Source organism: Apium graveolens, chromosome 8 (assembly GCF_009905375.1).
Source record: "Apium graveolens cultivar Ventura chromosome 8, ASM990537v1, whole genome shotgun sequence".
Classification (NCBI taxonomy): domain Eukaryota; kingdom Viridiplantae; phylum Streptophyta; class Magnoliopsida; order Apiales; family Apiaceae; genus Apium; species Apium graveolens.
The window spans coordinates 252,724,429-252,740,934 of NC_133654.1; the positions used below are offsets into that span (position 1 = coordinate 252,724,429).

Genomic DNA, 16,506 nt, shown 5'->3' on the forward strand with positions numbered 1-16,506 from the left:
TCGAGCACATATTTTGAGTTATCTGTATGATATTTATTATGATTTTAGTGATTCAAATGATATCCCGTTAACTTTGATCATTAAACTGATATATGGCGTTTAGTTGAGTAACCATTTGATATTTAACCCTTTACTTTTTAACCATTCTCACTAGTTCCGGCTCAATTCGGAGACCTCCAAAAAGTTGCGAATAAAATTGGATTTGCACTTTTTTTCTGAAAACCAAATGGTCCTCATCAAAGCGTGTTGCGGGGGACGCAAAACGGAGCCCTTGAGGCATTGTGGACTCCTAGTAGCCAGATTTTTAATTCATAATAATGGATTTACTACCTAGGGCTGAATACAAATCCGAGAATTCAGATTCGAATCGGATCCGACTATGTTAAAAACCTAATCTTACTCGTATTCGTATAAAATTCGAACAAATTTGAGTCCTACTTTATTATTCCAATATATTTGGAGCCGAATAGTACCAATCACTTGTTCCTTCAGATTTTAATTCAAATGCCCGGTCTAAATTTGAATACCCGAATTCATGAGGAATTCTATTTACAGTTCAAACATATCTTATAGCCTAAAGAAACACTGGCGGAAGCAAAAGCCTGGTAGATTTCTTACAAATTGTAGCATTTAAATCCAATATTATATACTTTTCTCTTTCTTACAACCCACATTCATCACCACTGTCATTTACACCTAGTTTAGTAAAGATCAATTTTTTGCTTGTTACAAAATTTAACAGTCATGGCTACTTTTCAGCACATTAAATGACCTAGAAAGTTCTAGAGTATTTCCTAATTTCATACATGATTGAAGATATAGAAACAAGATCCTTGTTTAGGGCAGATCCACCAGTAATTTTCTTGATGCAATCGGAGAGTCTGGTATAGTAAAGGAGCAATTGAGTCAAGGCAGCTCTTAAGATATCCATTCCGCAGAGGAAATTGCTAAAAGAAGTGATGACATCCTTGTGCATCAGCTCAATCGCTGCTTTCCATCTACTGGCAAAGTCCTTTACGAGCGGCTCCACTTCAGCAACAGTAATTGGCTTCTCAGAACCAGAACTCGAGTCCTCGGCTAGTAACAAAATGCAAATTAGTAAAAAAAACTAACAGGCTTTTATACCTTCTAATTTGGAAAGTAATTTGTGCCAGAATCTTACAGGCTCTGTTCTTGACAAACTTTATAAGATTGCTAAAATGCTCTAGCAGTAGTTCCTCCTACAAGAAAAAAATGAAATATTGATAAAAAATTGCAAGTGAAAAAGAGCTAATAAATGAATTAGCGACATTATTGCAGAAGAGATCATACATGTGTATTAATCTTTGTTAACATATATTTTAGTTGTACAAGTCTGGGAACAAAGGGTATTTGACCCACTGTGTGTGCGCTACTGAACAAATGGGGTTTTAACACTATCATATTTATTTTCGAACAAATGTGGTTTTAACACTATCAGATTTATTTTAACAGTGCATTCTTTATAAGCAGAGCTAGTCGGTGAAATTGGAGAAAGAATGAAACTTAGATAGCACGGATATATTGGCAACGCCAAGAACATGTTTGACGTTACTGAAAATTTGTTCCGGTCTACTTTAAGTTGGAGTCGGGTTGTTTGAGTTCACTTATATTTGTGGGCTTAAAGTTAAACTTGGGTTTAAAAAATTTTAAGTACCTCAAATGTACTTTTATCAGTTCAGCTTATTTTCGACAGACCCTATTTATACACCACACTGCGACATTATTTTCTTGAAACATTAAGTTGGATATTTAGTACCTATATTTTATGTTCAAATAGTTTGAAATTAATTTTAATAAGTCAAAACTACCAAACAATAAATTTACTTAAACCAAAATCACCCAAACAGGTACATCCAACTTAAGTAAAAGTTTTCAGTATTAACTTGAATGCACATAAAGTACTACTGTATAAGTTATGAGTAAATTATTTGAAGTCAACCCAACAGGCTTTAATACTTCTAGAGTTGCAAAAATAAGCTATTTCTTATTAAGCGGATACTTACCACAAATACAGCTGTGTTGTTTTTCAGAAGTTCTTCAAAGTGTATCTGGATTTTCCCACCTTCACTAGCTTCCTGGAAAACGAATCAAAGCTAGTGAGCTATTGAAAAATATCAAAGCCTCTCAAGACTACAATACTAAACAATAAAACATTTGACCATTCACTTCTAAACTGCTTGAAATAATGAACAGCAGAATTTTTTTTCAATGTACACTTGACCTAAAAAAGTGTGTATAACAAGATGCCGACAAGTTAATTATGCAACATATATATTATTCGTAAAATACCTTCAATACAGCAATTGTCATGTCATAGTTGTTTATTAGAAACACAGTCTGTAGCTTTGGCTTAGGGAACATTTTTGCAAGCTTGACAAGCAAGTCATCAACAGCCATTCGAAGTCTTTCCATGTTCAGTTCAAGCTAAAACATTAAGAAGCATAACGCCAGATAGAAACATAAGTTCCATGCATAAGGTTACTGCTATTGCAAGATAGTAGTTACTCCTAATCTTTCTTTTCACATATATGTTACCTGACCATCTCCATATTCCACATTAAGGTGAATCAGTGAAGCTGTGAATTCAGCATAGCGTCTCATGACATAATGTGGATGAACATCATCTTCCCAAAGTGACTTTACATTGGCATTTCGCAGGCTATTAAGGTGCATATCAAAAACCATCTTGAAGCGTGGCCACAAAGAAATATTAACCTGTTAAGTGAATGAAAAACACTAAACTGATTATGGTCCAAATCATACTTATATATAGGCAAATACCCTGCACTATTCATAAAATTTTATTTCATTGACTCTAAAACAAGGTTACTTTACACTCCTGAAATTTATCTTCACATCTCATTATTTTGTCAAACCTACTAGTATTACACTACCAAATGTGTAATAAAGTTCATACTTCAGGTTCATGAACTTTCCCAATAGGACTTTTGTTTGGTTAATCACGCATGAAGTTGTAAAAAATTATCAGATACAAACCTTATCCAAGTATGAATCCAGACATGGTATCCGACGGCGAGACATTATGACCTGACAGGAACAAGAATGTTAACTGTCAAGAAAGTATCAGTACAGTTTTAAACCGACAAAAAAAGGTTACCATCCTCCAGCTATAATTATTTTAAGTACAGTTAAGGATTGCACAAAAGTGTATTTTTTTATCTGAGGCCAAGAAAAAAAAATAAGGGGGTGCAAGTCCCTTCAAAGTATGAGAAGAAACTCCATATGTGCCCTGAAACCTGCTTCTAAGTTGCCATATAATTAGATTGAATTTAACTTTCTTTGTTTTCAATTGAAATACTACAAGTGCACCCCAAGCAGATGACTTAATCTTTCAACAGCATATGTATTATATACTATTTACTTTTTTTGTTTGAAGGAACTATATACTATTTATGTGGTTGGTAAAAATCAAATCACCAACTTTAAAAAGCTTTGTTCTGCTTACTAAGATCAGATTTAAACTACTACTAGGTTTATATTACATATACCATGAAAAAAGAAGTAAATTTATTGATGTAAATAAGATATAGAATATTCATAGTAAATTTAACATTCACTGTTTCAGTTGAAACACTATAAATGCAGCCCAAGCAGATGCCTAGAATCTCTCAACAGCATATGTATCATATACTACTTATTTTGGTTGGTCAAATCACCAACGATATAAAGGTTTGTTCTGCTATCTAACCTAATATTAGGTTTATATTACATATACCATGAAAAAAAATGAAGTAAAATTTATTAGTGTAAAATATGATATGAAATATAAATAGAACATGGAATCCTATAATGACTTTATTAAGAAAAAAATAATCACTAAATAATTAACTTCTATTCACTATTGCATCTAAGAACCAATATTTTAGAATATTTGACTTCATGTTTTTAGGATAACTACAGATAGAATCACCTTCATAGAGTACATTAAAAGAAACAATTCAAGTTGTAACATGCGTGGCCAGTGGCCAATTTTTATTTTTTTTTTTAACTCTGGGCCGTCTGAAGTTAGGCTGTCGTAAAATGCATCGACAGCTGAATCTTGAAGCACTAAAAGATGCCTCTTGAAGCATTAAAGTGTCCATGATTCACGAATCAGGTAGTCCAGTGTGAAAGTTAATAGACTAATAGTGTGGAGTACAAGTTACCTGGTGTCTGTGTATAATACATATCATAAGCATCAAACCAATTGCATCATAACAATTTGGAAGGATTGAATTGAAGTGCTCGTCAATAACCAAAAGTGGACCTACAAGAAGACAGAGAACATAAATTTTACGAGATTAATCAAAACCCAACGAATATTATAATAATAAAATCCTATTCCATGTCTCTTGACAGTAAGTCGTTACACTCATAAATTAGCGGTTAAATAATTTCATACACTAAACTGCACAGGTGCATATAAGAAATGTTGGGTTAAAGAATAATTAAGGGTTATCAATGCAAGTTGACATCTACCATACTCTGATGCTTTAATTTCGGCAGTCATACTCGTGTCAGATGTTTTAGTTCAAATATTATATAAAACTAGCTCTATAGCCCGTGCAATGCACGGGCATGTTTTATAGTGTGTGAATTGATGTTATTTTTATTGTAATTATCGATGATATATTCATGTTGTTTTAGGATGGATCGATTAACTAAATATCTCTCTTTATGAAATTGAGATCGATGTCTTACTTAACGTGTTTTTTCTCAAAATGAATTGAATATGCGGAAATGAAATCGAAATATACGATCAAAATATAATACAATTGAAAGCAGAAATATCTCATGAAAATAATTACAACTCATAAGAATGAATACGATCAAAATATAATACAAATGAAAGCAGAAATATCTCATGAAAATAATTACAACTCATAAGAATGAAATATTGCGAAGTTAATTAAAGAGTTATTATAGTTGTTTACATGGTACAATTAGTGATACAAAATATAATGAATACGAGGTAATCTTACTTTCCATGTTAGAAAATGTAATGATTGGATATGAAAGCCGACACATTAAATATAATATTGTACAATTGACAATATAAATACATTTTTCAATATACATCATTTTTTATGATAAATATATTAATAGATAGGTCAGTAATCAATTATAATGAAAATTGAAAAATGGACTAAATTGGTACTGATTTACGATTGATCAAAAATCGAGAATTTATCGAAATGCTAAATCGAAATAATATCGAACATATTTTTATATTCTTTTTAAAATATATAAGTAAAATAATTATATTTGAGATGTGTAAAATTGCATTTGTACATCCATACTAAGTTATAACATTATTTTGTGTGCATTATTTATTAAAATAATAAGAGTCCTAATCATCTTTAAGCATCTCTCTTCTTCTTCCCTTATCTTTTCAGTTTCTATTCGGCAGCCGTCTGATTTCTTCATTTAAAATCGTCATTCTTCACCAACTCGATGCTGAGTATATTTCTTCTTCCTTTCCTTTTCTTCTCTTCATAGTCTCAAATCGTGTGTTTGATTCGTCAAATTTTGACCGAAAAATTGCCGATTTTGATCAAAAATGGCAAAAATGTTGTATGCTCCGATTTTGCTCAATAGATTGTTTGGTTGTCTTGTAGCAATTTATTGGAAAAAATTTTGATTTTCATACCACTGCAGTAATCTTATAACTCTTTTACTTATACCTCTGAAAAACTTTAAATTGGTTAATGTAAAAAAATGATTCACCTTACTATTGTAAAATATTAATGTAACTGTGATGAACTTGATATTTTAATATTTTATTATATATATTCAAAATCTTCAAACCAGTCTTAGTTTATATTCGATTTGGTCATATAATAAGAATCTCAACTTCATTATAACCCCCCTCATAACCCACTCTTTTATTCATATACAAAGAGAATATCTATTTTATTTCTTGAATTTAATACTTGATACACTAACATTGTCATTTTCAGATTAGCTAGCATATTAAATTTATCTGCTGAAAATAAATTTATTTTATATAAAGTCTTTAAAAAAAATAAGAATTTAGTATATATATAGGCAAATATTATTAAATTTTAGATATCTAATTATAGGTTGTTAATATTCAATGATAAATGGTAACATGTATAAAATTATTAATACTAATGAGTTAGGTGTAATTAATATATGTTATTAAATATGACAATTATTTATTTTTATTAATAAGGAGTAATAATGACTTAAGTGTAATTAATACATGGTATTAAATTTGACAATTATTTGTATTTATTACTAAGGGGTAAATTAGTAATCTGGAATAAATTGTCTCACCCAACCCCCTATTTGCTCTATTATATATATAATAGATTTCTATGCTTTCTTATCCAAATACTTGTTAATGAAAAAACAATTACCATGTGTCCCGTAGCCGGGTCCAAAATATTTATTGTGTCCAAAACTCCCGCTTGACATTTTTATTTCAATAACAAATACGTCTAGTAATGCTGGAATCATACATGGTTGGTTGCTAATATAATATATTCTTCACATTAGCATATTTTACATTTGGTTTGATATTTCAACAAAAAAATAGCGCATTTTTAAGAGAAGAATAATACTACTATTTTACTATTTAAGAAAACAAAACACTGGTACCTGCAAATATTTCACCAAATATTGATTCTTCACCAAAGAAATCACCACAGAAAAGGTACCTGCACAATTATAAGATCTATATAAATAAACAAGGGCTTCAAGAGCGTATAACTTCTATTTGTGTGTTCAGTTAATCCATATGAATTTGTGGGATCAACAGTTTACTCAGAAGATGCAGAATCCATTAGCAACTTGTGCAAGCTCCTGAAAAGGACTTCATAAGGATACTTTCTGGAGCTAGCTTCAGCTATATGTGGAATTAATGCAGGTTCATCAATTTCCTGTATATATTAGAAATTTTTAAATTATTTTAAGGCCAACACGATCAAGGTAATTACAAATGTAGAATAAACCAAATGTGTAAGGACAGTACAGAAAATAAGATATGGAAAAATTGGTTTTGGTTGTTTATACAAATAAAGATAAATCATAAGTTAGAGCCATAAAAGCGATGAATATATAGCGTTTTTCAGCTTCGATTATTTAGTTAGTCGTTTAATATATAAGGACGACCCTCGCATAGTTTACGTTAAATAAGATATATATATATATATATATAATTTAATGACTTTGGCAGAGAAAAAGAGAGAGTAGCAGTTCCGTAGAACATGAAGTTGGTAAATTAAAGAACAAGGTAAATGAACGGCGGATAAAAAAATTATATCCGGCTGATCTGAAGAGAAAAAAATCATATAACAATAAAATAATCAATTGAAAAATTCAAATAAAATTTTAAACATGGAAATTGCTTGCAGTTTTATTTCAATTTCCATATTACCATCAATCTATACAACAATCCATCACAAACTGATGGTACCACGCAGTGGCCAAGCCTGACTAAGAGTTCAGTGGGAGCCAAAATGCATTATATGTAAAAAACAACTAAAATAACGAATAGGAAAAATAAAAGGCAAAAACAATGCTTTGAACAGTAATTTGAACAAATTGAGAGTATTAGGCCTCTAAACTGTTATATCTAGCAAATTTATAACCAAGAGTACTTTTAACTTACAAATTCTAATTTCATTTATTATAATACTTAAATGAAAAATAATAAAGGAAAAGAAAATCAAAGGCAAATTTACAGTCATTATTGTGCTTTGCATGTTCAAGGGGCAAAGATAATAAAAAGTAGCTATATTTATTGTGGTTGGTAATTGCGCTGGGCTGCTTAACCTTATGTATTATTTTATTATATACATATATATAGTCCAGATTTCAGGGTAAGCGTACCACGGACCATATCTATAATACCCATATATCAATGAATTTCGACATACATAATCAACAGAAAAATGCTTCCACATTTCAATAAACTATGATAGGCTAAAAACAGGAACTGTATTCAAGCTCTGAAACAAGAATGTAAAAAACCAAAAATGACAATAATGACAAAGATAATACATACTGCCATTACACATTTGTTAAATAAGATTATAAGAAATTTGTGTGCAGAAGCTTCGTTACATTGTAGGGATGGTGCTATCAAACCTTGAGAATGTTCAGTCGATCTCCAAGAGCAAAAACAGCAGACCGGTTTTTCAAAGGTTCTCTTCCTCTTGAAAATAAACTAGTGCCTCTGGCCTCAACACCTATCAGATCACTCGATGTTGCAATATCCAATTGCAACTTCTCCAGTGCTTGAATATAAGCAAGAAATTGTGCACTTAAAACCTGCAAGTAAGAATTATACGACTTCTATTAGTTTAACACAAATATATCGTAAATGTTCAGCAATTTCAATAGGCATTATAATATTCCAAGTTGAACATAAATCAATTTTGCTCTCTAAAGCATGTTACAATTTGAAAAGGTTTTACAATATATACAAGAAAATTACAAGATAGTGCAACTTTCAATAAGCATATGTGAAGAGAAAAACGAAAAAACGAAAAAGAAAAGTAGCAAATTAAATTAGTTGCTTGTAACTTTTAAGTTGGAAAATATAAGACACTTAAAGTGTTAAATGAGAAACCGAACCAGATCATATCCCAATTAGTGTGCATGGAACAATAAGATTTTTGCTGCATGTAGGCAAATCATAAAGAAAGCTAAGGGTTTGCTTTGAGTTTCCAAACTCCTAGATAACTCCAATTTCCATAATTCATGTCAATCATTGTTCAACAATTAAGTTCATTAGATGGAAGTTGTCAAGCAAGCTAAATACAAGTTAATGGAAATTCCAGAATTAATTTCAGATTCAAGAAGACCATAAAGAAGAATTGTGTCACCGATTTTGATAAAATCACAAGTTATTTTGATCCAAAAAGTTCAAGATACTTGGTGTATCGATCATTCTGATAAAACTACACATATGAATCTGAACCAATTGGCTTTATAGCCTATAGGGACTACTAAAACAATTTTCTAAGAAGATAGTTATGTCATACAATTATCAAAAAGACAAACTATTCCCAGCATAAATATTACAAGCAATCTCTGCATGAATGAATTGCAAAGAATAATTTGGCCATAATATCTATATTGAAACCTTACCCTAAATTTTCCACTAAACACATATAAACCCTTCCAGCTTTGGTAAACTAATAATGCATGTGGCACTGAATGAACAGTACCATCAAAAGGAAGCAATTTCATAGAGCAATTACCTTGTTCATAGTGTCGATGTATGCCGCACGAACCTCATTATAGATCTCCTTCCCGTGTTCCTTCAGAAAGGACATGAGATACCTGGCATATTAAATTACACGTTAAGCATATGACACAAATAGATAGAATCCTCCAAAGTCATGATGTCATGCTATTTCACTCTGTATTAGAGAAAAAGACAACTAAATTAAGGTCTCATCAAAAGAATCGATATAAATACAATATTCAGCACACACTTCCACAAAAAGAATCCAGCAAACATGCTAGTGCTTTTACAATATAATCACATTTCCTATATTCGTATCTGTTGTGCAAGATGCTCTTGTCATTATTTTCTATCCACTGATTATTGTTGCTTGAATAATGTCAATCTACCTTTTCTTAGAAAGTTGCAAGGAAACAACAGAAGGAAATAAAAACCTTGAACAAGAAACAATAGTAACTTCATATTGAATTAATTCATACAAAAGAATGGTTTAAGTAACAGAATATATATTAATTATCCAAAATGTCACAAAAATAATGTGAGAGTAAAAGCTAAAACATTTTTTTTGATTAAAAATAGATCATGCAACAAATAAAGCAAACAGAAAGCATAATCAACCAAATAAACAAAAAGAAAATGTTAGTTAAATCGAGAAAAACATAAAATATAGTGTGTGAATAATCTAACAGAACTCTAAGAATAAGTTGTACTGAACTTATAGATAGTACTGCTATAAAATGTCAAGTAGATAATTTACCTGTACTTCAATAGAACACTTTGTTGTAGTATCTGGATATTCGTTTTGGGTTTTCGTAATGCATAGAGCTTTTGAACAATGAACTCAAATACCTTCAGAGGAACCAAAAAATTAATAAGGAACTACCTCTACAAAACAGAAGGTTATATTAACATAAAAAAGTCCTGCATTATGGACCATATAATAGATCAACCAATGACATATTATAAACTAAGAGCAGCAAGAATGCACATATATACATCTCGTTTTATGTTGCAATAAGATATCTTGAAGAAAACACAAAACAGATAAATGGTGGTTTTGAATCAAATTAAACCCACAAGGAGCTATTTAACCAAAAGCTCGTTATTTTGAAAATCAAAATTTATATTATTACAGTGGCTAATCCTATCATTTAGATGAAGTAGATTATGTGAAAAATTCAAGACCAATAAACACTGATTCCGGAAAATAATAAAACCACTATCCCAGGCCTGAAGTTAACCCTCAATTAAACGGTTATTGGACTGCAAATTTAATGAAGCAACAAGGGATTTCCAATTTTCTAAGATAAAAAGACCTTTGAAACTGCTTTTTGTCTAAGTTTTTCTAGCTCTGGCTGCACATCTTTAAGAGCGTTAGATGTTTTAACCAATGAATCAGCTTCAACAAACTTCAGCTTCTTGCTCAGAATTTCCAGAGTCCTCATGTATTCATCATTGACCTAAATGCAAATAAACGTATATAGTCATCAGGCATGAAACTCAACCCTGTATGATTACTAGGTGAATTAAATAACGTTTCAAATGAGATGTTATAGTCGCGTGCTTAAAATAAATAACAACGGAACCAAAATAATATCAAAAAGAAACACATGTTACAGCAACTAAGGAGAAGTAAAAAAGAACCTATTTCATCATCCAAAAAATAATTCTGGAGAATCAAGTTACCTCTCCATCAACAATGATGTCTATCATCCTTGGCGGGACGATGATATCTTCAACAAATTTGGCCAATTTCGATTCTGCAACCTGTCGAAGTTTCATATTTAAAAAGCAAAAACATGCTAATATTAAACTTTAGTGATACAACCAAAATAGTGTTAAGCATGTCGATTACCTAAGCTATGTTAAAATCAATTTCTGTTTGCTCCGAAACAAAGAACTCTTATTAAGTGTATTAAGAAAAAGAATAAACAACAATTTAACTTAACATTACTCATCCATCCCTAATTTTGCAAAACACCAACTTCCAATCACAAATACAGAGACGCATTGTTAGTGACTTCCCTTTTCATGAAAGGGGCACTAGCAGCATCACAAGTACATGATTGAATTAACAAGGCACCTGGTACAGGGGGAAACAATACAAAAGGATTTCAAACAGAAGTCCAACTATCTTTTATAATCGTTAAAGACAACATTGGTTGCACTGACATTACTTCATTCTTATCAACTGAGGGGGCGGGGGTTAACTCACGGATAGGGCAGTGACCAAAGACAAGTTTAAGCACATTTTGCGAGATTGAGTTTAATCAAACGACTTGATGGAGCCCATTTCACTAAACTAAAATTTAACTGTGTTTTAGATTGAGATTGAAATCTTATTAAAGAAGTTAAGTTTGAACTTTATATGTATTTATAATCGAACGAGCTGAATTTATGCGAGTCGAGCCTCAGTTGTCGAGTTCAAGCCGAGACCAAAATAACAAGCTCTGAGTCTGAGTATGTTTGTGAAGAGCTAAAACATAAGAAGTAAATAATTATCAGGTAGTATCTACCAATTAGAATTACTTTTCTTCTATCTATGATTTTACTTGATCTCCAGGGTTATGGGTCTCTATTCAAAAAATGTAAACTTCATTATTTTAAGATTTCAATTATATAAAATGTTGAACAGTTTATAATAATCTGCAGATCTAGTGTGCTTTCTGCCAATTTTCTATGGATATAGGTTATATCCCCTGTTTTACATTTTATGAACCTTGTCGTACATCAGAAAGGTACTGCGCTACACTACCTTGCGGTTCTTAAGCTTGAGTCCCATATCCATGGACTTCTCTTGAAGAATTTTGATGTCTGAACTGATTGAACCGATTTCATCCTGAAACAAAAGTTTGTCCCAAAACAACATTTTGAAGAACCAAATTACAAAGTAAATTTATGAGAGAGATAAAGTGATTCTGAGTTTAACACATAATTTCAATATCAAAAAATTGAAGTAATGGGTTAATAAAGTTCCCTTGAGTATACATAAGTAGATAGGAAAAGATCAATAATTGGAAGCGTGCAAGAAGGAAAGGGATGGAGGATGAAATAACATATTAATAGAAAATAACCAAAAAATTGTGCAGGTCACTAGTGATGCAAAATTAAAGGAGACATCTGATACATAATCTGTCAAACAATACCTGAAACCCACCGAGCAATGTTTCCATTTGCGAAAGGATGATGTCACAATCACGAATTTGATCATGAAGTGAGACTAGATTGTCACTTTCTTTTATGTAATCCTATTGTAAAAAAGAAGCACGATTAGATTAGCAACAAATGCATAAACAAATCAAATGGTATCTTGACTTTGAGGTTACACTTGATAAGTTACAAAAATATCCAAAGTAATACTGAACATGTACCAGAGTAAGGTCTTTGTGCAAGAAAGAAAGTTAAGTACCCCTAAAGCTCAGCTTAAAGTATGAACTAGTATTAAAGTTTAAAAGGAAACCAATGGTACTACAAAGATATATTTTATTAATAATCAGTTTTGTGGAAATGCATAGACACAATAGAGCTTTGTGTCGGCTAGAGGAAAAGTATTGTTATAGAAATTAATACCAAGCTTAAAATTGATGCAAAATAAATCATGAACTAAACTTTAAAATCATAAATAAGCAATACGGTGTGTGTAACACATATACAGGAAAAGGAGTGGAAATTTTGTCTACAAACCTGAATGGAGTCCAATTCAACTTGTCGTAAATTGTTTTCAACGCCCTTTGTGTAGTCCCGTAATTTTGTTCCTTTGGACAGTATGTTTGCTACCACCTAGAACCTCAACATTGTAGTGGGTTAATCAGAAGTAACATATGCATCAGTGACAAAACAGTAACATATTAGTAACGAGCAGAGAAACAAAATAACATGCACTTACATCATCATTTTTACATTCTTCTAGCTCCTGCTGCAAACCTTCAAGTGATATATCATCACTGAAAATTAAGGCAACAAATAACTTATTTAAGACCAAATTGTTAACCATAATGCTAAACATCTTGAATGAACTACAAATATAGTCTGTTCACAAAAGGAAGGGAACAAAATGCAATCAGGTATGTGAGCACCAAATTACACATTATGATAGATAATCCAGTATACTTGCTTTTCAGAAAAATTAACATTGTACATTGCCACATGTACTCTGGCATTCACAACTTTTATTGTTGCAGACAAGATTTTTGTACTCTACATTGGCTTTATTAAATTTGACGAGGGCGGCACTCCGGCCTAATATTTTGCACAAGTAAATAGAATACAACCAACTGAAATCGCCTTGACAAACATTAATTAACAACGGGTACAGATTTGACAGTTTAGGATGTCCTGAAATGTCTCTCTAGTTGAATAATTCGTAAAAAGGCAAGTAGATATACCAACATATGCAACATTTCTAAATTATCAGAATTCACTTGATGTTAATTATCTTACAACAATTAGTGGTGATAAGATTTCTCATCAGGTATATATTGAATGTTAGTACATTGTTCAGATAACAGACAATCACAATAGCCAACTCCCAGAAAATAGGGAGCCCAAGCCTAATACAATCTCAGTGTATTCCAGGTAAATACAGATGATTGATACCCTAAAAATAGTGTTTATTCTGCATATTTTAATCATCTTTCTTCGTCAAAAAGCGCTAAAGTCCTGTTACTAACCTTGACAACATTGTGGAACATAATATCTCATCAGACCAACAAGAACGGTTTTTAAACTTGAAAGACAAATAAATACTTCTACAACAATTTGATGAAGTTTGAGATCAATAGTCTTCACAGTCTTCAGATGTAAATCGACTATCAAAGCAAAATGACTGTCTTCAAGTAAATCTTTTCAAAAACATGTGTGTAATTTAATATTGTTTTAAAGAGTACAAATACATGCAATTACTTCGACCATTAGAATTCCTTTGCATCACAAGTATGAAAAAAAAGTGTCAGGGAAACTACTTTATCCTGTTAAATGTTAATCAACTCAGACCTGTACAAATTAAATCAGACAATTTGAAATGTGAAATGCCCTGTAAAAAGATACTAATATAATGCTACCCAATATGTCATTTGTTCTGTCACTAGTTTAAATTACGTAATAGAGATACTTCAACAGCTCTGAAAAATTTTAGTAATCATAAATAATTACCGTGGAATAGTACCTGGCAGTATCCTCATCGACAGATAAATCACCAACAAATTCCCCCAGATCAAACACATGGTTTTGCGTATCATTTGTATCGTTATAAGATTGACCCTGCAGCATAATCAAACACCATAAACTATCTTTATATAACAAAAACTGCTAAATGCAGTTATAAACAAATATATCAAATACGCACACAAACATACATTAACTAACTTAACTAGTGGGCAAACTTGGAAGAAGGGATTTTATATTAATCAATAGGATGAGATGAGTTTCATAGTTTACCAGTGTGTTCATGGCTAATTCAGCCATCCTGATAACTTATTCAATTACTAGCAGCTAGACTAACCGCTTGAATTCTGCAATTCATTCACCAGTACATATCAAAGATGTACATCCAAGCTGGAGTATTTACACTGCAAAGAACTACAAATCGAAAGATAAAGTACATTATTGACTAAAATACAAATTTAACAATAAATATCTAAAGGTAACAATGCTATTATCACAATCTAGTATTACGAAGTAACATAAAATACTAATCACGGATGAAATTCAAACTCTCGTCAAGACATACCATAAACCTTAACCATCAACATAATATAGAATAGAGATCCTATAATAAAATAAACTCAAAATACGTACATATACATATATTTCACGTTCTTGACCCAAAACAATATCAAACCATGGCAAAACCCCTAGACGCATAAAATTTAGCTGTTCATTCTTTCCCTCTCAAATTGTTTACTCGTACATTCTCCGTAATCCGCACTATTTACAAATTTAAAATATTCTTCGATGTGCAATATCGAAAACTACATAAACCTCAAACAGCTTATATCGTTTACTTGTACATCCCCCATTTTCTGCATTATTCACAAATTCTAAAATATTCTTTAATGTAGAATATTGAAAACAACATAAACCTAAAACAACTTCTTATATCATTTACTTGTACATCCTCTGTATTCCACATTATTCACAAATTCAAAAATAAAAAATATTCTTCAATGTAGAATATCGAAATTATGTGGTTTACTTGTACATTATTCTCCATATTCTATTTACAATTCCTAAAATATTCTTCCATCAAAAACTACATAAGCCTCAAACAACTTACCGTTTACTTGTACATCCTCCGTATTCTGCATTCTTCAAAAATCCTAAAATATTCTTCAATGTAGAATTTCTACAAATTCAAAAACTACACAAACCTCAAACAACTTATATCGTTTACTTGTACATCCTCCGTATTCTGCATTACTCACAATTCTAAAATATTCTTCAATGTAGAATATCGAAGACTACCACAACTTATATCGTTATTTACTTGTATATTCTCCGAACTCTATTTACAAATCCTAAAACATTCTTCCATCGGAAACTACGTAAACCTCAATCAAACTGATAACAAAAAAACACAAGTAGGCAGGTAAATGAGCTAAACAATTAGATAAAATAACCGATACAAACATTAGCAATAGCTGAAGAAGATCAATTGAAACCTATACATACAGAACTATCATTCTACGCAGATTTACACGATTCTAACTTGACCTAACTCGCTAAAATGAAGTAAATCACTAAAAAAGCCATCAATGAATAATAATGGAAATTAAAACAAACAGCATATACATATATGAGCGTGTATGTATATATAAGCAAAAACTACCTGATAGAATTGAAATGTGATCTGTGAACAACTTGTTCGATCGGAGTTTTAAGAAGCTTTTTGCAGGTGATGTAGATCGATCCAGAACAACTTAATTACACACCCCCACTGTTTTCATCTTTATTTTAAAAATCTATGTCCAATCGAAATTTTTTATTATTTCTATGGAAATTATTCTTTTATGGATTTAATTTATTTTCTAAGTTATTTTTCAAACATTTTTTTCAGGGCGGTAGTAAGATTTTATTTTATGCAATAATGAAAAATTACATGTAAATCCCTGCACATATTAGGGTCTGTTTGTTATTGCTGTTGCAGACAGCAACAACAGTTTTTCGCTGAAAAACAATTAAAAACTGTTTTGGTAAAATTTAAAAGCTGCTTTTCGGAAAAGTACTTTTGGCCTAAAAGCTGCTGTTAGGAAAAGTAAGTCCCCCAT

General features: G+C 31.2%; 1 protein-coding gene across 1 annotated transcript; it reads right to left on the reverse strand.

Annotated features, from left to right (window-relative positions):
- Window positions 1–591: 591 nt before the first annotated feature.
- Window positions 592–16,202, reverse strand: LOC141678003 (vacuolar protein sorting-associated protein 52 A). Its single transcript, XM_074484177.1, has 21 exons — window positions 16,068–16,202; window positions 14,678–14,818; window positions 14,406–14,500; window positions 13,128–13,185; window positions 12,926–13,021; window positions 12,388–12,489; window positions 11,997–12,080; window positions 10,928–11,008; window positions 10,558–10,701; window positions 9,999–10,090; window positions 9,255–9,336; window positions 8,137–8,319; window positions 6,811–6,926; window positions 6,646–6,704; window positions 4,188–4,288; window positions 3,019–3,069; window positions 2,557–2,736; window positions 2,311–2,445; window positions 2,025–2,096; window positions 1,163–1,220; window positions 592–1,077 (listed from the first exon to the last, which is right to left on the reverse strand). The coding sequence occupies exons 2-21, from the start codon at window positions 14,702–14,704 to the stop codon at window positions 773–775; spliced, it is 2,121 nt and encodes a 706-aa protein (XP_074340278.1). The 5' UTR covers window positions 14,705–14,818; window positions 16,068–16,202; the 3' UTR covers window positions 592–772.
- Between the last annotated feature and the right edge of the window lie 304 nt (window positions 16,203–16,506).